Source organism: Mustela putorius, unplaced genomic scaffold, assembly GCF_011764305.1.
Source record: "Mustela putorius furo isolate JIRA1106 unplaced genomic scaffold, ASM1176430v1.1 tig00003845_pilon_pilon_pilon, whole genome shotgun sequence".
Lineage (NCBI taxonomy): Eukaryota > Metazoa > Chordata > Mammalia > Carnivora > Mustelidae > Mustela > Mustela putorius.
The window spans coordinates 94,747,013-94,770,579 of record NW_025421998.1 but is presented as its reverse complement, the minus strand read 5'-3'; the positions used below and the strand labels follow the sequence as shown (position 1 = coordinate 94,770,579).

Below are 23,567 nucleotides of genomic sequence, written 5' to 3'. Positions count from 1 at the left end.
TCCCAGCCACCAAGAAAGTGGGCTTTGTATGTTGTTTCCAGGGGTCAGGATTGGGGGAGCGAAGGGCTGCTTGCCACAACATACCTTCCGGTGTCCTGTTCTCTGCTTCTGCACCCCCCAGGGCAGGGCATGTTTACCAACACTGGTGTGCTCAGCCCTAAGTGGTCCCTTGGGGACTAAGGGACAGTGTTCTCAGGCCGTCCTTGCAGGGAGACCCTCCAGCAAACCCCCACCTGGGCCACCATGACCACTGCTCCCAGCACCATTTCTTTTGTTCCCCTTCTATAGCTCTTTGCCCAGATGGAATCCTCTTCCTGCTCAGCCCTCTGAGATGAGACCCAGGGACGAGACACAGGCTGGGTGAACAGAAGCCCATTTTATGTCTGTTGTTCAAGTGTAATAATAGCACTCCTTCACTCCCCAAGGGCTCCCCTTTGGGTGATAAATCATGGTCCCCTTAAAAACAGGAGAATGTACATCTTATCTGCATTTTGCATGTTCTCTGCATCGTGTTTCTGTCTCAGCAGCCCCAGCACTCCCTTTCCAGAGGGCTCAGCCACTTTCTGGAGAATTCTCAGATTATAGCAGGCTGACTCCCGACTAGGGCAAGCTGACCCTGGGATGGATTCTTCCTCTGACCCCATGGGGTCCCCGTGGTGCACTAACCATACTTTCCATATCTTGAGGTAGGAAATAATCTGTTCAAAGAATAAATGAGTGAACTAGTAAATGGATGAATAAGTAGGTGTATAACCAATATGATATACTCAACTAGCCTCAAACACTGATACTAACTTATCTTTCTAGTTGAACACTTGAAGTCTACCTGCCTTACTAATAGAAAGTATAGTATCTCCCTCATAAAGGGCTTCCTACATCATCTCTTCAGCTTAATTTTCAAGAACCCTTGGGTCTTAGCTCCGGAAAAGTCAGTCCTTTACAAATTCCTCTATAGCCTTGTCCGGTCACTCACTTGGCCATACTTGTCCCATCCTTAGGGGCCACAGCCACATTCCGTGGTGTCTGACAATGTATCCTCAAGACCACAGTTCCAGGCATCTCTGTGCAACATTTCCTGTTCTGCAAATTAAAGTTAACTTCTGGGGCTCACCTGGGTGGCTCTGTTGGTTGAGCACCAGACTCTTGATCTCAGCTCAGGTCTTTGTGTTTTTTGTTTTTTGTTTCTTAAAGATTATATTTATTTATTTGAGAGAGAGGCAGAGAGAGGATCTCAAGCAAGCAGACTCCTCAGTGTGTGAGGAGCCCAACGTGGGGTTTGATTTCACAACCCGAGAGCATGATCTGAGCCGAATCAAGAGTTGGTCTGAGCCACCTTGGCTCCCTCAGCTCAGGTCTTGTTCTCACGGTTGTGAGTTCAAGACCTGTGTTGGGCTCCATATTGAGAGTGGATCCTACTTAAAAAAAAAAAAAAAAAAGTTAACTTCTGACCTCTGTTCCTGGGAAGCTGCTGCAGAACCATTCCCTCCGGCAGAAAGGGCTGCTGAAAACCTGGGAGCAGAGGAGCCTCCAATTTGTGCAAGGGTGTGGCTCAGTCCCCCATCTGGGCAGCCTGGGGCTTCAAAGCGAGTACGGTCTGTGAGGCAGGCATTTCAGCTGAGAATGGAATCTCCAAAAATATCTGCCTTCTCTGAGGGAACCTTGTTATGGATGGGAATCAGTAAGTCCACTTCCCTTTCTGGGGATTGTCGGTTCCAGAAGAAATACAAATGACCAGAAATGGGGTCACACCTCAGAGCCACACTCTCTCATTGTTGGGAGGTAGTGGCTAGGGCTTTGGCTGACTCCAGGGTCCATATGTCCTCTGGGAGGAGACAGAGGCCAGGAAGAGAAAAAGGCAGAAGTTCCAAGCTGGCCTTATATAAAGTGGGTGTATTAGGAAAGTCCCCACACTCTCAGGGCTCATCTGTTCCCAGGAGACCAGAAGAAGTCACCCAGCAGAAGAGCCTGCTGTCCATGGCAGGGGAGGGGAGGCCTCTCCACATGGGGCATCTGAGTGTAGTAGTCCAGGGAGGAGACCCTCTGATGTCACCGTCTTGGGCAGCACCCCCGGATTCAGGAACACCCCCACAGGAGGGAGCAGGAGGCCTTAGTCCCGCCGTAGACACAAGATGCTCCCAGGTTCAGCCCCCTGTATGCACTGGAGCAGGCAGACCCACAGGCCCCAAGCAAAATTCTGCGACTGCAGAAGGACCCTTGGAGAAGATCTTCAGACCAGGAAGGCGGGAGATGAAGACTTGAGCAGACTGGCAGGACCCATGTTCCTCCCCAACAGCACAGCAGAGCTACAGTCCAGAGGCACTGACTCTGTGACCCAGAGTTCTGAGCCTGATGATTTGACCCTGGGACTAAAGGGAACAAAGGAAGAAGTCACCCTACAAATGTCAGTGTGGAGAGGAGACCTCGTGAGGATGGAGACCTGATATGTGGCTGGACATTCCAGTGCAAGGGAAGGAAGGTGGATGGAAATATAAGTACCCAACCCAGGCTCCGAGCAGGTGGAATGAGAGGCCTGTTTGCTGCCTGTGTGGCTTAGAGCAGCTGTTTGCAGATTTGGATCTTGGATCTGGACTAGGGCTTGAGGGTTGGCCTTGAATAGGAAAAAGAGAAATCGAAGAAAGAGAGCTGGGTTATGGAAGAGAAGAACAGATGAAGACACACACACACATCTGTCTCAAATCCATTTCCCAAAGACGGGGTCTACTACTGTCCTTTGCAGCTGGCTTGGGTCCTGGGGCCTTGCCTGGAAGTCCCTTTCCTGATTCCCCAAAGCTCAGAGCTGACCTGGTGTAGCAACAGGCCTATGGCAGGGGCTCCTTGGTTCCGGAGGAGAGAGGCTCAGAAACCACAGATCTGCAGAGTTGGGAGCCACACACCTCCTTGGAGGGCCCCTCACTTTCCTCTGGTCCCCTGTAGGGATGAGATTGTGGGGTGTGACTTGTGGGGAACCGGTGTTTGTTTGGAGGGTCCCTGTGAAACCTTAAGCCAAACGACCCTATGTATAGCAGGCTACCTTTATTTCATGAAGAAGAGACATAAAAACGGTACTAAATCAAGATGTGTTTATCGTTCAACCAGGTGTCAGAGAAGAGTCACACACGAGTAAGAGGCACCTCAAACTCTGAAGATGGGCCTAGATGGGAGAGTAGCCACATGAACTGCATTGGCAGATGGTATCATGGTCTGAAACTTTGCTCAGGGCTCCCCACAGTCCCTGGAGTGCCCCTTTGAGGAGAGAGGAGGGAGCCTTAGTGACAAGGCAGGCATGTGACTCCCCAGGACACTCAGCCCTTGGGGTCTGATGACTTGGGCAGGACAGAGGGCCTTTACAAGGGGCAAAGCCAGAAAATATGGGGTTCAGAACAGGCAGCCCCAAGGATACAACCCTGCTCTGTAATGGCAGGGAACGTCCCTTCTGGCTGCCTGTGGTAAGAAACTATCCAGGGGCAGGGGACTCCATGGCTGAAAATGCAAGATGTGAAGACCTGAGGAATGCAGATTAAAGCCCCAGAAGGAAAAGGAGTCAGGCCTGAAAGTGTCAAAGGCTGCACGGAAGGGAAGGCTGTGTGGATCTGAGTATATCCAGGTGCAGCCCATGGTGACCAGGAGAACACGGATCCACACCTGATGAAGGATGATCCACCTCATCGGCAGGACTGGTGGAGCCACGTGCTGAGGGAGGGAGGTGTTCTGGAAAAGGGCTGAACCTGTTTGGAGCTGGGACTGGGGCTGAGATCCAGGGTCTCACATGCATGGAAGGGTCAGCTGTGCTGTGGCCAGAGTGAAAAGTGTCCCAAGAAGGACTCCCCAGGGCCATGTGCTGCCTGGACACTGCTCAGAAGCTTGAGGCTGGGTCCTCTCTGGCCTGTGTTCAGCTCGGGCAGATTGGACCCAGGCAGAACCAGGACCCAGGCTGTGGGAGTCTGTGCTGTGGACTCAGCATCCACTGAACCTACAGGCAGCAGGAGGCTCTGGGATCTCTGGGGTCCTCTAGGAAATGTTGAGCTGAGCGTTGGTGGCCCCCACAGCTTCCTGGTTTGGAGCCCGGAGGTTTGTGCACAGGGAGAAGTTGAAGGTGCAAGGCTGTGTCCCTTGCTGCTGGCACAGAGATACAGGGCGGAGTCCTCGGGCTCCAGGGCTTTTATCTGAAGGTCCAGCTGGGAGTTGTTTGAGCGATTAGGTAAGAACCGACTGGAGGCAGTTGTATTTTCAAAGAGATCCTTGTAATTGTAGGCAAGCATGAGCTTTGGCGGCTTCTGAACACTCTGCTTATACCAGTACATAGCATTATGTCCCAGATGTTGTTTGCACTTTAGGGTCACGCTCCTTGTTGTCCCAGTTACCAGATGTTTTGGAGTCTGGATAACTCCAGGATCCATGGAGACTGTTGAAAGAACAGGACAAAATTCAAACAAAGCCCAGACAGAAGGGTGGTGGTAGGAAGAGGGACTCGGCTTGGGGTGCAGGGAGAGCACAGCGGAACCCGAGACGTACCTGCTCCCAAGAGACAGAGAGCCACCCAGTAAGGTAGCCTGCAGCCCATGGTGGAGTCAGGGCCCAGGTGGGCATCCTCTAATTAGGGTGTCCTGGGGAGGGTGCTGGTGCTGGTGCTGGAGGGCTCTGGTGTCCTGGGCTTTGGTTGGTGGTTGGCCTGTGATGTCACTGTCTCTGTAGGTTTCCCCAAACACAGGGTATGTTTCTTCCTCCCCCTTTCACAACTTGTATAGATTCTGGTAGAGCGTGGATTTGCATTGGGTGGGCCGAGCTAATCCTTGGACAGGTGATCTCATGTATTAGCGACAGTCCTCATTATGTAAACTCTCTCTCTATCCCCATCCTTCCAAGACCCCTCTCAGCAGCAGAGCATTTCTGCCTTGGGGATCTCCTTCCCTACCAGCTCAGGCCTGCAGACATCTCCCAAAAGGTGTTTCCCTCCGTGTCTAAGCTCCATGGAGCACTTTTGTTCAGCTCTGTAGAGGAGAGAAATTGGAGGCTGTGGCACCAGTGCCCACCATTACAAAGGCAGGACTGTGATGCCAGCCAGGATCCAGGCACTGGGAGGGGGAGCTGAAGGGACAAGGGGCCAGGCATCCTCAGCCCCAGTCCTGAGGGTACAGTGCTTGGCTGGGCTTAGAGCAAACAGGATGCTCAAGAACCACACAAGGCATCCCAAGTAGGAAAAAGGGAAATTCATTTGAGCATGGTTTTAGATCTCAGAGGTACCAGCATCTGGTGCTCCCAACTGACATAAGGATGGAGCCCCATGTCCTGCTCCCCCCTCACCCCTTCCTGCAAATCACTTTCATCCCCCATCCAGCCTCTGAGTAGGCAATAGAGCCACAGCGCCCCCTTGTGGCCCATGGGCACATTTCCCGGATGGCAGGCTTCTAACCAGCTCAGAAGCAGCAGTGCAGAGGATGCTTATTCCTCACCCACCAGAGAGGAGGGGAGGCGGGTCCACGCTTGATGGGTACAAGAGTCAGACCCCTGTGAAGAGCAAAGAAGGAAGTGAAACAGCAAAAAGAGTTGGCAAGAGTGCCGTTCATCCACACTAGGACATTCAATCTCTACTCCTGCTTCTAACATAATAAAGTTTATCGGATTTTCAGTGTGGCCCATAAACAAAAAAATGTAAGGGTCAAGGGGTTAGAATTTAAGCAAAGGAGTTGGATATTCTTCTCCTGTCCAGGTTAGGTATATCACGGTCCTCTGATTCACCACAGTTGGAGATATCGCTTTCGTAGACAAGAACCTAAACTTAACCTTAGTGGAAAGGCTAGCATGGTGACTATTATATTTATACTGCTGCACACGCACTGTAGCAAGAAGACAGGGAATAGCCCTTCCCCAATGAAAAAGCAAAAACATGAATAAATAAAATGTTATTGAGTTATTTAGCTCCCGATCAGTAAAAGACCAAGGATTACAAAAAACATTATACTTTCAACTGAAATCCTGAACAAGTGGAAACAAAAGGCTCAGTTGTCCTGCTAACGTAGCTAACATACGGTTTTCCCAAAGAAGGTCTGGGTGAAAGGCGAGTTTAAGTCATCCGAATTAGGGATGTGCCTGAAGAAGGAAAATGATGGAAAGACAATCTAAACCACAGAGAAGAAACAGCGAGGAGACAGAAGGGTAAACATGTACAGAAATTCAGATATACATTGTCTCTATAAGAGAGTTGTAGCAAATGATGCCTGAAGATCCCAAGACAGCTTGGATGTGGAGCAAAGAGTGAAAAGGAACCCGAAGAGTGAGTGTAAGGAAATCCTCTTTCCTCTTGTTTCTTACCGACCTGCATGCACAGCGTGGAAGTGCAGAAAGCTGAGCAGAGGGCAGGTTCTAGTAGGCTGCACCACTGAGCAGAGTTCAGAAGACACTTGCTTTCAGACCCACTTAGGATGAGAGACACTAGGTCCTCTCTTGTTTCCGAAATCCTGAGCACTTCAGGGAATTTATTGCTGCAGCTGGTAAGTAGAATTCTGTCAGGCTTGTGTGAGCCTAACTGACGACCCGCCCCATCAGGTATATTGGCAGCCTGTACCAGACTGGGATCTGCAGTCAGGGGTTCTAACAGGGGAGAATGGAGCCTCAGGGTCTAGTGAACCTGTGTCCCCCACAGCTTCCTGGCTGGGCAGGGGGTTTATGCACAGGGAGGTAAAGACTTTGCAGGGCTATGTCTAGGCTGCTGGCACAGAAATACACAGCAGTGTCACCTGTCTCCAGGAAGTTGATGTGAAGGTTTAAACGAGTTTTGTCAGGGGATTCAGGTAAGAAGCATCTTGGAACTGTTTCATTTAGAATGAGATCCTTATTGTTGTAGATAAACATGACCTTCAGCAATTTCTGGGAGTCCTGCTTATACCAGTACATGGTATCGTGGCCCAGCTTTTGTTCACATTTTAGGAACTTCTTATTTCCCGTCTGTGCGATGAGGTGTTTTGGAGTCTGGGAAACTGCCGTGTCCAGGGGGGCTGAGAAGGAAAGGAGCGGAATTCAGACAAGTCCCAGGAGAGAGACAGTGGCTGGACACATGCTGAGTAGGCTTAGAGACCCAACGGGGCATCTTGCCACCTGGACCGAGGACTCACCTGCTCCCAGGAGGCAGAGGACCATACAGCAGAAGAGCGTGGAGCCCATGGTGGAGACAGACACAGTCCTAGCCAAGCATTCTCATCCTCAGTGGTAAGAACTAGGCTGTGGTTCTCCCCGCCCTGACAGGTGCTCTGCCTGTGACGTCATAGCCTAGAATGACTTCCCCATGCTTGGGCTCTCTGTGTATTTCATTGCCCACACTTGTCCCTTTCCATACATTTTACTTTCTCCCCCTTTTAAAGGAGTTTGGAATTTCTGGGGATAGTTTGATGGGACAGCATGTTGCCTCAAGTGTGTATCTCTCCCTCCCTGCATTTTCCCAGATCAGGCCACCTCTACCCTGTCTCCCTGTTCTGACTCCACTCTCCAAGTTGAGCTAGTTTCTCTTCTGTGGATCTTCTGCGTCTTCTTCACAGTAACAGATGATGGTCCCGCTAGGCTTTGGCTCCCTGGAATGTCTGATGTATGCTCATCAGCCCCCCTGACTACTTCAGTTGTGGGCAAGAGACCCCCTGTGGGGTCTGCCGCAAGCAGCAATGGGAGACCATTTAGAATACAGGAATGAATGTTGGGAGCGTGCTCTGTTGATTCGCCGCCTTGACAGGGAACAGACTGCAGACTGATCCCTGTGAGGGCCTCTCTGTCTGAGGGCCAGAGCCATGTGGGGAGCAGTTGGTGGCTCGGGAGTGAGAAGTCGTTATGGCACAGGAACAAAGCAGCTGGAGAGGTGAATGACAGCATGGAAGTTGGGGGGGGGGAAATCAGGGCAGGATGATTTTGCTGTCCTTGAGCTGTCTAAGGTCACCTTCTCTTTTAGTACAAAATTTATAACCAAATGCTCAGCAGAAGGTTTCTCAACCTCAGAGACATTGCCGTATTGGACTGGATAATTCTGTGTTGTGGGGGCTGCTGGGAGCATCCCTGGTCTCTATCCCTCTATCCACTACATGCCTGTAGGGCTCCCTACCCCCAGCTGGGACAATAAAGTATCTCCCACATCCCCCAATTATTCCTGTTGAAAACCCCTGTGGCCTTTGTTCATTCCCACAATTCCCCCACTTTCAGGGTCTGGAAGAGCCACAGCTCCTCCTAGTGGTCAAGGCACACTTCTCAGGTCTCAGTGGCCTCCTGGGCCAGGTAGAGCAGTTGATAAACCCAAGTCAGTAAGAGCTAGGCAGGAGAGCAAGAACCTATGAGTGCCACAGGGAGGGACACACGCACACACACACAAACTGTGTGGCAACACTAACTGTCAACTGCTGGTTAAACTTCTCCAATGACAGGTGTTTCCTTTATTTCTATTTCTTTAAATTAAACACAGAGCAAGCACTAGGGAAACCTTAGAAAACCAAATAGAAACATCCACCATCCTTCCTGGAACACTTAGCAAGCTGAACTTGTTCATAGTCGTGGTGCAAATCACACGTAAGACAATATTCTCACTCTCTTGATGCTTATATTCTGATCAGAACCAAAAGAAATGCACTGACTACTCTAGACATATTAAATGGACTTCCACGTGGAAGTCAGGAAATAATCAGTAGGGACGGTCAAAACTATCCTTTGTATGACTTTCCATTTCCTCATGTATAAAATAACAGGCTGAGATAAATAATTTCCAGTGTCTGCCCAGGTTTAACATTGTATGATATTACCAGAGGCTCCCTTAGATGTTTGCTGGGTGAGTGGGCTAATGCATCCAGTTCCCAAGTACCTACCTCATTGCACCCTGCAGCTTATACATGAAGCTTTGCACCCAAAGGGAAGCAGGGAGGAAGGGGATGATCTCATACTCCAAAGACAAAGGGTATATCTGGGAAGACACTTTACCCTGAGAATTACTGCCCATTTATTACCAGTAGCTAGGAAGCCAAGAAGAAAAGGAAGACTGAGGGGGGAGAAGCTTGGAGGACGTCACATGATCTCACTGGTCTGGGGAACAGTGTCTGTGTTCATGGACTGCTGACCTGGAGAGGGTCCCAGTAAAGAGCCAAGGCTTGGGGCCCAAAGTAGGAGTGGTGATTGACTGAAAATGAACACAAAGGAATTTGGGGAGGGAGTAGAAGTGTTTAAGAACTGGATCGTGGTGATAGTTGCACAGTACATTAATATATTTGAACTCACAGAGTGTTACCCTTGAAAAAAGCAAATATTATGTTGTGCAAATTATGCTTCAGAAAAGTAAAAATACTCCAGACATTATTTTGGGAACCCAAATGATCACATACTAGGAGCAAAGTGAGCAGCCATCCAACAACTGAAGTTTTGCTTCAATCCAGCTCAATTATCCACCAGATTAAGAAGTCCTGCCCTGACCAAGATATCTTGGTGTAAGCAAGAAGAAGGAATCATCTCTATAAGAAAATACATCATCCAGGACTTCACCGGATCTCTACAATTTCTCATATACAATATCTGGCATTCAAACACATACTATCTGTTGTATGAAGAAAGAGGTTCATGTGGTCAAAACCAAGAAGAAAAATCAGGCAGAAGAAATAAACCCAAAATTATTCAGATGGAGTTTTCAGACACTGACATGAAAATAATCATCAATATATTCAACAAAGTAGATGACAAAATGGAGAATTTTGTTGACTACTGGAAACCGTAGTAAATAATTTAGTGGAGATTGTAGAGCTGAAATATACAAAATCATTTTGATTAGGATTTCAATATATGGCTTTAAAAGCAGAACCAATACAGCTGAAAAGTATACGTAAAGTGGAAGATAAGTCAGATGCAAATATCTGGGCCAAATCAAGTACAGAAACTAAAAGGATGGAAAATCTGAAAAATATATATATGAATTGAGCCATCCTTTTAGATAAGTAGGTGTTCATCAATCGAGAACATTCGAGGGAGTCTGAAATAATTATAAAGCTTTATTCATTAGTTCTCACCCTCCACTGATTGCAGAGGGTCCCACAGAGCATTAATTCCCTGACACTTCTGGGTGGTGCCTACGTAAGTTTCAAATAGGCCATTCATGGGTCTCATCTTGGCCACAGAGTATTTTAGGAAGAAAGCTAGATATATGGTTCATTTTTTTTAGGTCTCTTAATTGATTGGAGAGAGGGACAGAGGGACAGAGGATAAGCAAGGGGAGGGACAGAAGCAGAAGGAGAACTAGACTCCCTCCTGAGCAGGGAGCCCAATGTGGGACTCCATGCGGGGCTGGACATGGGGCTCAATGTGGGGCTCAATGTGGGATTCAATCTCAGGATCCTGTGATCATGACCTGAGCCAAAGGCAGACACTTTACCTACTAATCCACCCAGGCATCCCTACGTGGTCCACATTGAAGAGGAGGTTCAGTGCATAGGAAATGGGTCAATGTCTGCTTGGAGTACTTGCCTGAAATAGGTGTGGCAGGAATTGGGGGTGGGTCCTAGAAGACAGGCAGTGATATAAGGGAGGCGTTTGATACAGTTTACCCCTTGCTTTGCTTCTAGTCCAAATAAGGTCTTCAAGGTGGTGGCCAGCTGCAATCTGTACAAACACAGGGTTAGGTGTATAGGATTCGCTGCTATTATGATACTCAAATCCCAAACGGGTGTTAATTATCTCCCTTCATCACCATTTTAAGAGTTTCTCCAACTTTGTTTGGTGCTTCAGTGGTCTAAGTTGTTTGCCTGACGGGTTGACCTAGACATTCATCTCTGAGGGTTTGGAGCCCCTTCGGTGCCTTTGCTTTGTCAGGCCAAGATGACTATAATTCACAATTGTCATTATCACCAGGAATGGAGGCACTGAGAGATGCTTTGATTAGTTCCCTGAGTCCCAGGTCAACCTTTCCCTGTCTCTACTGTGTAGCAGTAACTCTGTCACCTCATGAAAATCACGATCAGTACCTCCATCCTGACTTCTCCATCCATCCCAGCAAGATGAGCTCAAAATGACTAGGTAGAGTCATAATCGCAGTACACTGGGATTGTTACTATGTCCTGTGGTGAAAGCATCTATCCCTCCTCCTCCCCTCTCTTCAGGAATCAGAACTTCTTATCTAGAAGACCCTAAAAATACAGGGGAAAGGAATATGAATTTACCACTGGATCACTGCAAGAGATGATGAGAGCCATACCCATCCTAACCCCACCCTATGGCTTCTGGATTCATGGATTCAATACATAGTCCCAATTTTCCCCCATTTGTTCAAATCATACCACATCCTAGTGATTAGCACCCCAGCTCGACAGGTGTTCTAGCTGAGCTAGCCCCTTAGCGAAACCTTTACTAGGTCCTTTCTTCATTCCATAAGGTCAGATGCTTCTGAGAGATACCATATGCAAACAAAAATTGGATCCCATAGTTATATACCCATGATTTAATTTCCTTAGGTATCAAATGGGATCCTTTTGTCTCCAAGTTTGTGTGGGAACTCACATCACCAAGACAGTCATTCTCCAACCCTGAGGATAGTGGAGCTGCCATGGTTGTAACTGAGTCAATGAGTATTTCATGAAGGATCTGCTCACACTTTTCCCCCCTCCTATTCATTACTTGAGCTCATCCTGACTTATTAGGAGGAAATGCATTCCTTTGTTTTAAAGTTTTCACTCTAACTTTCCTGCCCCAACTGTTGAAGAACTGTAGGAGAACGCTTATGCAAAACCCAGACAGTTAATGGGGCTGCCCCAAGTCAAGGTCATGGTGATAAGTTCATCCCTGTTTGGCTTCTAGCTGCTGCTTGGTTTTTGCTGTTGAATTCTGATCCTGCCATCCCAGCTTGATTCTGGTGATTCTCTTGTTGGTCTAGACCGCTGTTGGCCTTGAAGTGGCATTCCAATGTTACACTCAATCATTACCGTTCTCTTAATTCATTCTTACATGGGTTATTGCATTAGGCACTTATTGGAAAGATTCATGGACAATTCAGGACCTTGTGCTGACTTGCATGTCCTTCTGAAGATGTGGGGTTGGAAATCCTCTCTACTCTCAGGCAAATACCATAGCCCTTCCTTGCTAGTCATTTCTCCAACTTGTGAGTTAAAATGGCTTTTTTTGAAGCCTCTAAAACAAGACAAAACAAAACAAAACAAAACAAAACCCATGATGCAAAAGGAGGTAAAGAGAAAACACAAGTCATTTGATGGTCACTTCCCGGGCACGACTCTCCCATCACTGGAGCCCAAAGACATGCTCTACAGTATCCATAAAGATTCTGCAAAAAATGTCCCCTGACCACTTCTGCCAAAGATATCCCACTTTGGTAATTTAATTTCAGATTATTTGTGTATTTGGAGACAGCTGAATAGGCAAGTCCAACGGGAAAGGGATGCTGGGAGCTCGAAAAGAGGCAGAAACATGAAGATTTGTGCACAGCCTGGAGGGCTCTTTGCAAGGCTGTGTCTGTGCTGCTGGCACAGAGGTACGTGGCTGAGTCTCCCAGCTCTGTGGGCTGGATCTGCAGAGTGGAGAATGATCCATCAGTCCTTCTAGCTGAGAATCGATCCTTGAATGTTTCAGACTTCTCCAAGAGAGTACTCTTCTAGAATAAAACGAGAAACTCTAGTTTCTGCTCCAGGATCCGTCTGTACCAGTGCAGGGATAAGTGACCAGAGGTGGGGTTCACTTCAGGGGTACTCTCGTGCTCCTTTCTGTGACCTGGTGGCTGGGAGTCTGCCTGCATTCAGGTTCTGTGTGTCCTGTGGGAGGTTAAAGAAGCCAGAGATTGAATAAGGAAATGCCTTAGAAGAGCCTTGGGTGAATCCAAGATGAGAAATTCCCAGGAATCATGTGCTTCCAAGAGAATAAAAATCACCCCACACAGGAGCCAGAAATCCATAGCAGGGGTCAGGGCATGAATGAGTCCTCTGCTAGCTCAGGCCTCTGGTCATCAGAAGCAGGAAGAGACTTCTGAGCTGCCATGGTTTTTAATTTGGTTGAGACATTAGTACCCATTAGGGCTGAGCCTGTTTGGAGCTGGGACTGAGATTTGGAGCTGGGGCTGAGATCCAGAGTCTCACGTGTTTGGATGGAAAAGCCAAGGAAGGTACCTGGTGGCGGGGGATGGGTCAGCTGTGCTGTGGCCAGAGTGAATAGTTGCCCATGGAAGACTCCCCAGGGCTATGTGCTGACTGTACACTGCTCAGAAGCTTGATGCTGGGCCCTCTCTGGCCTGTGTTCAGCTCAGGCAGATTGGACCCAGGCAGAACCAGGACCCAGGCTGTGGGAGTCTGTGCTGTGGACTCAGCATCCACTGAACCTACAGGCAGCAGGAGGCTCTGGGATCTCTGGGGTCCTCTAGGAAATGTTGAGCTGAGCGTTGGTGGCCCCCACAGCTTCCTGGTTTGGAGCCCGGAGGTTTGTGCACAGGGAGAAGTTGAAGGTGCAGGGCTGTGTCCTTGCTGCTGGCACAGAGATACAGGGCGGAGTCCTCGGGCTCCAGGGCTTTTATCTGAAGGTCCAGCTGGGAGTTGTTTGAGCGATCAGGTAAGAACCGACTGGAAGCAGTCTCATTTTGAAGGAGATCCTTATAACTGTAGGCAAGCATGAGCTTTGGCGGCTTCTGAACACTCTGCTTATACCAGTACATAGCATTATGTCCCAGATGCTGCTTGCACTTCAGGGTCACGCTCCTTCCTGTCCCGCTTACCAGATGTTTTGGTGTCTGGGTAACTCCATTGCCCGTGGAGACTGGGAGCAAGAAACCAAATTTAGAGAGTCTTAGGAAGCCATTCCATGAAAAAAGCTAGAAGTCTGCAGACAGAGATATCCCACCTGTTCCCAGGACTCACCTGCCCACAGCATACAGAGGACCACCCAGCACAGGAGCCTGCAGCCCATGGCAGTGCTTGACCAGAAGGGGCTCGGTGTCTCTCTGATTAGATTCTTGTCCTCATGCCCTGACAGAGGATTTGCTGGTGAGGCCACTGCCCCTGTTAATTCTTCTAGAGCTCACATTCCCTCTTCCCCCTTACACCTGACACCAGCACCACCAGAGCTGGATTTGAGTCTTGGAGTGGCAGGACTGAATGTACAGGGGCAGCTGCGGAGGAATAGGTCCATCCCCAAGCTGCCTCAAGGAGTTTCTCAGACACTTTTTTTTTTTTTTTTTCCCCATCTAGTAGCTTCCTCTCCCACCTGCATGAATAATTCTTTCTGTTTCAACTTGACAGTGCCTCCTCCGCTCAGACACGCATTCCTTCCCTTTGGGCACATTCCCCCCACGTTGCCTCTCATGGAGCCAGGACGATCCCACTTAATAAGCCTCATCCTGATGTAACACAGAGAGGCCACCTTGCTTGGCTTTCAGAGCCTTCCCCTGGTGCCAGCTGGGCATCACTTTAAGACACAGGAATTAATGCTCACTGGGTAGGAAGCACCCTCAGAGGGTGCTGACGAGGTGACAAGAGAAATCTGCTGCAACTGGTCCGCCCAGAGAGTATCTCCCCTTTCTGGGGAGCTGAGCCTGGACATGGAAAGGACACACACAGAGGAAGCACAGGAGAGTAACAAAAGGTCCTACGGGCCGTGAGCCGTAGGGACAGCTGACATTGCCAAAGAGGCTGGAGAAACACAACATGGGACTGGATTTTAGTGTCCAGGTTGTCCACATACCATCTCCCAAGCTGACCCAAGAGCAAACCCTGACGCCTGAGCATTCTCTTCCTCCCCCCATTTCCCTCTCTTCTTTTCCCAGGCCTGCCTCAGGGATCTCAGTGAAGTCACAGCTCCTCCTAGAGGTTAGAGGAGCACATTAACCTCCTCTGTGTCCTCTGCCTTCCATCCTCTGGAGGGCTTGGAGGGGAGCTTGGAGAAGGAGGGCTATGCTAGTTTATTCAACAAGCATTTGTGAGTAAGGCGAGGTTCTTATCCTTGAAATGCTCCTAGACTCATAGGACCGATAGGATATGTTTTTAGATAACATCTAGTTTGGAGAGTTTTAGTGTATGTTTTAGGGAGGTTAAAATATAATTGGTTTTTATTTGGCTAAATCATTTAATCTACTCACCTTCTCACTTCCTCATCCCCAAAACCTGGACCAAGGGATATTCTGAAATACCGATCTCCAGCCCTCTGTTCAACTCTAAAACAGCATGAGCCTTTTTGGGGTAATTTTCTACCCAGATGTTTACTGGATTGCTGGGCTAGGACATTCCTGTCTCCCTGCCCCTCCCGGCCTTAACAATACGTACGTAACACTTTGTAGGTACTTAATGCATACTTGTCGAATGAAGGAATATATGAACCCAATAGAAAATAGTAAGAGACCGCACATGAGTCTAACCATTAAAAAGCCGTTTCCAAATGTGGTATGGTCGGCACCTGGCATATTTGTACTGGTGGCTTATGGAAATTGAGGGCCTGGTATCAGGATTTGAGACAGAAATGAGAATGATAAAGAATTAATTTGCTTGGCATGAAGGAGCTTTTGGTACTAATTTGTATTTTAAAGGATAGGTAAGTCAAACAGAGAAAGTCTATTATCATATGGTTTCACTTATTTGTGGAACATAAGAAAGAGCATGGAGGACATTAGAAGAAGGAAGGGAAAAATGAAAGGGGAGAATCAGCGGGGGAGATGAACCATGAGAGACTATGGACCCCAGCATGGGGCTGGGGGCATGGGTGAGCCCTGTGATGGGTATTGAGGAGGGCACAGATTGCATGGAGCACTGCGGGTTATACGCAAACAATGAGTCATGGAACACTACATCAAAAACTAATGATGTACCACATGGTGACTAACATGACACAATAAAAAAAAAGAAGAAGAAATAACTAATAAACACTTGGAAAAGTACTAAAAAAAAACACAAAAGATAGGTATAATAATTTTCCAGGGTGTATCAAGCATCATTCAAAGGAGATTCAGAAGTCGAAAAATCGTTTTGGTTCTTAAACCATCCTTGTTTTCGGGGCCCCCATTAGGATGAGTATTTGAGTATTTCCTTACAATATAGCACAAGAATATATTCTAGGCTGGTCTTGTGCTTTCCCTGCTCATTGTGACATCAGCTATTTCTCCAAAGAGCCCTAGTTCCTTTTAGTGGTTAATGGTCTCTAGAAAATGAGAGATGGGCACTAGATCTGGGTTTTGGGGATGCTACCACTCATAGGTCATTAATGGATGGAGCCTAGGAAATACACACATGTGTATGTTACCACATAAATGCATATATCTTAGCATGTATCTTTAATTCTATATCTATCTACACATACTGAGAAAACCACAAGTTTATACCACTAATTTCAGTTCCAATTCCAATATGATAAGGTTCATTCTAGGGTTCTAGCATTCTCCCTTTCCATGTTTGCAATTCCCTTACCCAATACTAAGAAACCTGGGTCCTGTTGTCCTTAATAGATGTACATATTTGATCCATCTCTTCACATGTGCCCACCTGTCCACTGCAATGGCAACTTTCTCTCCTTTGCACACACCCGCCTCGCCCTGCTTGGGATCTGACACCCTGTGCCCGGGATTCCTCTCCATGTCGGAATCCTACTCAGCTCAGTCCAGTTTCTGATGGGCGACATGGCTCATACCCTGCCCATATGGATAATATTCTCAGCCTGCTGGAGCTTCAGTGGCCTAGACCAGCCTGCTCGCCTCAAACACTGACCTCCTGCTATGTTCTGGTCACCGAACAGCCATTGACTATGACCCTAAAGAAGAGCCCTGATTGCAATGGGTTCTGTGTGGACAGGGGAAATAAAATAATAAAAAATAAAAACCATAGGTTATATATCTCTGGGTTTTTGTGTGTGAATATTCTAGATGGTAAGACAGCCAATATTAAGATGATACAACTAAAAATATTAATGATCATAAAATAATAGGGTACAAGCTGTACTCATCAGCACTGAAGGATGTGTAGAAAAATGTTTATCATTGGGTGATTTCCATGGATGGAGAAGACATTTTGAAGGAGGGGAGTTTAAGCCAAATCTTTAAGCAACCTAGTCCTGTACCAGTTTCTTTTTTCCTAAGAACTAGTTACATTACATCATCTAAGAAGAGGCTAGCATCTAGCTTCAACTCCTTTATTGGGATGTTATTTTTCAAGTAACATGAGGCAACTTTTGGGGTTGCCTTTTGAGATTTGCTCTTGTTACATAAAGGGACAGTGGAGACTCTGTTGGCCTGGAAGCTTGGCTTTTCTTGCTTCTCCTGTTCACTATTCTAGAACCCATAATTTTCTGCTGCCTCTGACCTCTGACCACTTACCTCTTAATTATGACTCTCTTGATCCTGTATCACCAAGGGACAAGACTAAGAACAAATGGTTGAAAGCTTTAAACAGTTTTCTGGCTCAACACAAGAACAAACTTTCCAACTGGATGGTTGAGAAGGTACTGTGATCTCCTTTCTGCAATAAAGGCCAGAAGACCATTTGTGAGATGTTGTAGATGGGGCCCAAATGTCTGATGGGGCAAAGAGGAACTTGAGCATTTACTGTATGCCAGAGACAGAGCTATAGATGTAAAGAATTTAAATATAAAATATTTGTTTTGGGAACTCACAGTCTAGTTGAAGGAACAGACAAGAAAATAAAAACTTGCAAAAGAATTCAGAAGTCTTAATAGCAATATATACAGAGCTTTAAAAAGGTTTCAGGAAGGTAACAGAGAGCTACCTAGCAAATCAAAGGCTGCATACGGTGGAGTTAGGGATGGGCACAGATAAATGTCAGAGGTTAATTCTAAGGAGAGATGATGCCCAAGGTAAATTTTAATGAATTAATCAGAGTTCACTAGCAAAGAAGTGGAGGAGGTAGCCCCTTTCAGCAATTACTTACTGAATAATTATTATTTTATTTTTTTTTAAATTTTTTTATTAACATATAAGGTATTATTAGCCCCAGGGGTACAGGTCTGTGAATCACCAGGTTTACACACTTCGCAGCACTCACCATAGCACATACCTTCCCCAATGTCCATAACCCCACCACCCTCTCCGTAACCACTTCCCCCAGCAACCCTCAGTTTGTTTTGTGAGATTAAGAGTCTCTTATGGTTTTTCTCCCTCCTGATCCCATCTTGTTTCATTTATTCTTTTCCTGCCCCCCAAACCTCCCACGTTGCATCTCAACTTCCTCGTATCAGGGAGATCATATGATAGTTTTCTTTCTCTGATTGACTTATTTCGCTAAGCATAATACCCTCTAGTTCTATCCTGGTTGTTGCAAATGGCAAGATTTCATTTCTTTTAATGGCTGCATTGTATTTCATTGTATATAATTACCACATCTTCTTTATCCATTCATCTGTTGATGAACATTTAGGTTCTTTCCATAGTTTGGCTATTGCAGACATTGCTGCTATAAGCATTCGGGTGCATGTGCCCCTTCGGATCACTACATTTGTAATCTTTAGGGTAAATACCCAGTAGTGCAATTGCTGGGTCATAGGATAGCTCTACTTTCAACTTTCTGAGGAACCTCCATGCTGTTTTCCAGAGTGGTTGCTGCAGCTTGCATTCCCACCAATAGCATAGGAGGGTTCCCCTTTCTCCGCATCCTCATCAGCATCTGTCATTTCCTGACTTGCTAATTTTAGCCATTCTGGCTGGTGTGAGGTGGTATCTCATTGTGGTTTTGATTTGTATACTGAACAATTATTATGTGTCAGATACATGTTGGCTTTGAGGCAGAAGAGTAAGCAAATCAGACATTAGCTGTGCCCTCAGGAATTTTAAATTACCTGGAACAATCAACACTACACAGATACTCACACAATTAATATATAATTGGAAGTAAGTGTAATAAAAGATACATAAATGCCAACAAGAAAACTCAAGAAGGCCTGACTGGAGCTGGAGAGTGAAAGCAAGTTTCAGTATTCTCCCTGATCAGAGATCAGGAGAATGATTGGGATGTTAGCAGGTGAGAGTATGGGGAAGGCACAGAGGCATGATCAGCATGGGGTGTCCAGGCACACAGGCTTCAATGCCATGCCTAGGAATCTAGTGTATCCTGACATCAACATAGAGCTGTTGAAAGGGTCTTTTTTTTTTTTTTTTTTGCAGACCCCCTGCGGAGCAGAGAGCCTGATGTGGGGCTTGATCCCAGGGATCATGACCTGAGCTGAAGGCAGAGGTTTTAACCCACTGAGCCACCCAGGTGCCCCTGTTGAAAGGGTCTTAAGCAGGAAAATGACAGGGCCCATTTACATTTTAGCAAGACCACTCTGGGAAGTGGTATGGAGGATAAGTTGCAGGAAAGTAAATCCAGAAACAAGAAAGTACTTATAGTGCTACTTCAATAGACTGTGGTCCTGACAAAGGCACAAGTGGTTCACTTGAAAGGTAAGTCAAGGATCTTCAAAGACATGCCAAGGATTTTTCAGATGGGCACAGATTTTAAGACTGGACATTTGAATATAGGTGGTGAGTAAAGTGGATGGAAAAGTTAAGAGTGACTTCCATGTTTCAAGTTTGATTAACCAGGTAGATGAAGCTCCATTGCACCGATTTGGGAAAAATAGGAAGAAGAAACTATGATGTGCACCCCAGTGTTTATAGCAGCAGTGTTCACAGTAGCCAAAATAAGAGCCCAGATGTCCATTGACATATGAATGCATAAAGAAGGTGTGGTGTATAGATACATACATACCATGTCTCTCTCTATATATATATGTATATACAATACTTATACATATACATATATGCATACATTATATATATATATATGTATACACACACACATATACACACAATGGAATATTACTTCCATCAAAAGGAATGAAATCTTACCATTTGCAATGACATGGATGGAAATAGAAAGTATTATTCTAAGAGAAATAAGTCAGTCAGACAAAGACAAATACCATATGATCTCACTCAAATGTGGAATTTAAGAAACAAAACAGATGAACATAGGGGAAGGGAACAAAAAATCAAATAAGACAACATCAGGGAGACAAACCATAAGAGACTCTTAACTCTAGAAACAAACTGAGGGTTGCTGAAGGGGACGTGGGTAGGGGAATGAGGTAGCTGGGTGATGGACATTAAGGAGGGCACTCGACATAATGAGAACTATTATATGCCACTGAAGAATCATTAAACTGTATCTCTGAAACTTATAATTCACTCTGTGTTAATTAATTGATCTTAAATTTTAAAAAAAATAAAGCAAGGATTAAAAAAAAAAAAGGTATGATGGACTCAGCTCTAGATAAGCTGGCCTGAGCTGCTTGAGGACACTTGAGCAGATATGTTCAGGTAGCAGTTGGAACTCAGAGAAGCCTAGGAAGGAAGCTGGTATTAGAAAGATAGATTGTGAATCATAAGAAATTAGTTTATAAAATATCAAAGAGGTGGAATGTATATATAGAGAAGAAAAACATATAAATTGCTTCTCTTAGATGTATTTTATTCTTCAACTGGTGCAGAGTTCCATTATATAGTACTTTTTGTGTCATTACTGGGGAAAACCCTTTTTAAATCAAGAAGACCATGAGTGATTCTTAGCTATATGGAATCTCCTTTGGAAATTCCATACTCCCCTTTTTGCTCATGTTTATGATTAACCCTAGGAACACCGTTTTCCAGCTTGAGAAATGGAGGTCCTTCCAGATTGATACCTGTGTATCTCCTATCACTCTCTACCCATTGCCCAGAGACCTTGGACTAGAAATAAGATTGGTTGGTTTGGGGTGAAGAGGGATGATCCCCTCATTCTTCCCATCAAAACAAGTGCATTTGGAGAACCACCATGAAGACCAACATCTTTTCCATGTTCCTAGAGGTTGCTGGTTAGCTGTGCTTTTTTTTTTTTTTTTTTTCTTCAGTATTGAAGGAAGACAGTGTTAGAGACTAAATTTCCACGTTCTGGGTCTTCTGGGTAGGTCAGAAGCCCTGCAGCAAGTATGTAGGTTTCTGCCTTACCTGGAACAAGGTGAGGAATGGTAAAGAATGACTGAGAGTCTGGAAGGGACACACGCAGTCAAGCACAGACTCAAATTCTTGCTCTGTTTGTCACATGAGACCTTGCTATGTAACCAGGTAGCTGCCTAATTTATTGACCAAACTGGGACCTTTTTTTAAAAAACTGGGACATTTTTAAGAATGGAAAGTGGCACAGTTAGTAACTGCATCAGGGCAGTGTACATAAACCAGAACCTAGAGACTCGGGATCTGGAGGCAGAGTGTGTTTAACAGAAGTGCTCCCATTATTGTCTTTCATCCAACCCCACTCAGCTTTGTCTCCTCTGGATTCTTGGCTTCAGACCTGGATAGGAGCCCCAAGACATGTCAGTTTTAGACTCTCTTGTTGTAGTAGGAAAATTAGCGTTGAAGAGACTACATGCATTTGAGGCCTTCTTGGGGCTTGGCAAGGTCTGTCGAAGGGCTAGCCAAATATTCTACCCAAGTCACACCCTTCCCTGTGCTGTTAGCTTCTTGAGGGAACCAAAGTGCTCCTCTCTGTTCACCTAGCACAAATCATCTAGGAATATTGCTTTATATAAAAAATCTTATTTTTGATAAAACCACTGCCAGACCTCAGATCTAGAAACTTCTCTCTCTCCCCTTCTTCTTCTTCTTCCTTTTGACTATCTTTTTTTTTTTTTAATGCTATGTTGATTATCTTGATTGCGGTGATGGTTTCTCATCCTTGTACAGGGGCCATGCTAATAACCTCTGTATCGTTCTAATTTTAATACATGTGCTGCTGAAGCGAGCACTCTCTCTTCCTTTCTTTCATGCAAATGGTTCTTAAAATTATTCCACTCCACTAATCCTTTTTGATATAATAGGAATATATGGGAGTTGAGAGAAAATTTTCTTGGTCTTTCTCTTGACAGTTTTGTGATCCTTGTGTGTGTGTGTGTGTGTTTTCTTTATTCCAATAACTTAAGAGATCATGAAAAGAGCAAATAATGTGAAATAGATTGAAAGAGGTTGAGAAAACAGCAGAGCTACTGCAAGCCTAGACCAGCCTAGCACAAAGTCAGGGAGGTGGGGGCACTGGTGGGGGAAGGAGGATGGAGGTAAATGACCCCACACAGCAGCAGGGAGATGGCTCGCAACGTGGTGGGCATTAGTGAGGGCTGGACTAACCCTTTGGCATGGGCAGTATACTAACAAAAGAGAAAGACAATCTTAAATCATTGTAAACCAACTGATGGGGGAAAGAGATCAGGACACAAGTGGGAATAGGAGTCTTCTGAAGGGCTCAAGACTGGAATGTACAGTATGTTTGGCAAGGAGGTGGGAATGGATGGGAAAGGCCACAAGGGTCTGCACCATGCAATGAAGAGACTGAAGGAAGACCCATAATGTGGCTGGTATACACACCTGTCTGCTTCTGTGATACAACTTACTTTTTCTTTTATAAGGTGTGCTGCTCCGCTGACTCTGTTGGGATCTGGCTGCAAAGGGAAAGAGAGGAGCACGAAGTGAATTCTGACAGCGACATAATTTAGTTTGTTTAACACTTCATCAAAACTCTTCTATGTGAATCAAAGGTTGTGTTAACTTCTCTTTGAAAGACCCTCCCCCCGTCGTTAACTAATTAACTGCTCTTTTGTTGTGTAAAAGTACCCCTCCTCCCCTTGCAATGAAAAGACCCTTCCCCCAGGGTTGAATTCAATGTAACTGCTCTTTTGCCTTTCTGTAACAGCTTGGCTTTTAGGGCATGACACTCGACTCCTGTTTGAACAAGATACCCTCTCCTAATAGCCGGGGCATGGTCCCGTAGGTCACGTAGGCAAGGGGGCTGCATGGTCACACAGGTCACGTAGACAGGATGCCTTTCTGCCCAGTAATAAGGTCAAACTTCCCCTCTTTGTTTCCCCTTCCCGCTTTTCTCTTCGCGCGAGGGGGGTCTTCCAGGGCCAATCCACGAACACCAAGTATGCCTTTTTCAAAAGTTCAAACTGTCCACCAATCAGTTGCACCCCACCCAAAACTTGCTTGTACCTTCCTATAAAAGACCCCGCTTCACTCCGGTCGGTGTGCTCGGTTAGCTGGAGCTGCCGACCACCCGCCGGTACCTGCGTGACAATAAACGTCTTGCTGTTTGCATCCAGTGGCAGTGTTGGATTCTTGGGTAAGGGGATCCGCGGGTCTTTCACTCTTATTTCCTCATGGTTTTATGTGGGTGTTCATTTTATACATGAGGATATTAATGTGCAAAGACCCCCCAAAGAGAAGCTAGCAACAGAATGAAAGCCTGAACTCTGGTGGCCAGATCAAAACGTTCTTTCCCAGAATTTTATTGTGTCTCATACTTCAGTACAAGTTTCTGCCTCCATGATTCTCTTCTTTGTTCTGCCTTGTTCTGTGTCACTCTGACAGCCCAGCCCTAAATCCCCAGTCTCCCACTTCTTACTTTCTCCTTAAAGCTTTTCTTGAAGTAAAGGCCGCAGGAGCTAGGTCTCTTAAGATTACTAGTTTTATTTCAAGCCACCTGATCATTGAAACTGAACCACCATTCAATTTTAAGTCAAGATATAGGACATTTAAATGGTTCCTTTCTTGGGGCACCTGGGTGGCTCCG

At 46.1% G+C, this 23,567-nt stretch overlaps 1 non-coding gene and 2 gene segments (V, D, J or C); all 3 read right to left on the bottom strand.

Annotated features, from left to right (window-relative positions):
• Positions 1-574: 574 nt before the first annotated feature.
• LOC101686578 lies at positions 575-7,158 on the bottom strand. The segment is given in 3 exon segments: positions 575-630; positions 6,702-6,992; positions 7,110-7,158. Coding segments are annotated over 3 exon segments (396 nt in total).
• Positions 7,159-13,117: 5,959 nt separating this feature from the next.
• On the bottom strand, positions 13,118-14,158 carry LOC123387054. The segment is given in 2 exon segments: positions 13,118-13,752; positions 13,854-14,158. Coding segments are annotated over 2 exon segments (480 nt in total).
• Positions 14,159-21,642: 7,484 nt separating this feature from the next.
• On the bottom strand, positions 21,643-21,750 carry LOC123387096. Its single transcript, XR_006601458.1, has one exon. It is a non-coding gene; the product is annotated as a U6 spliceosomal RNA (small nuclear RNA).
• Between the last annotated feature and the right edge of the window lie 1,817 nt (positions 21,751-23,567).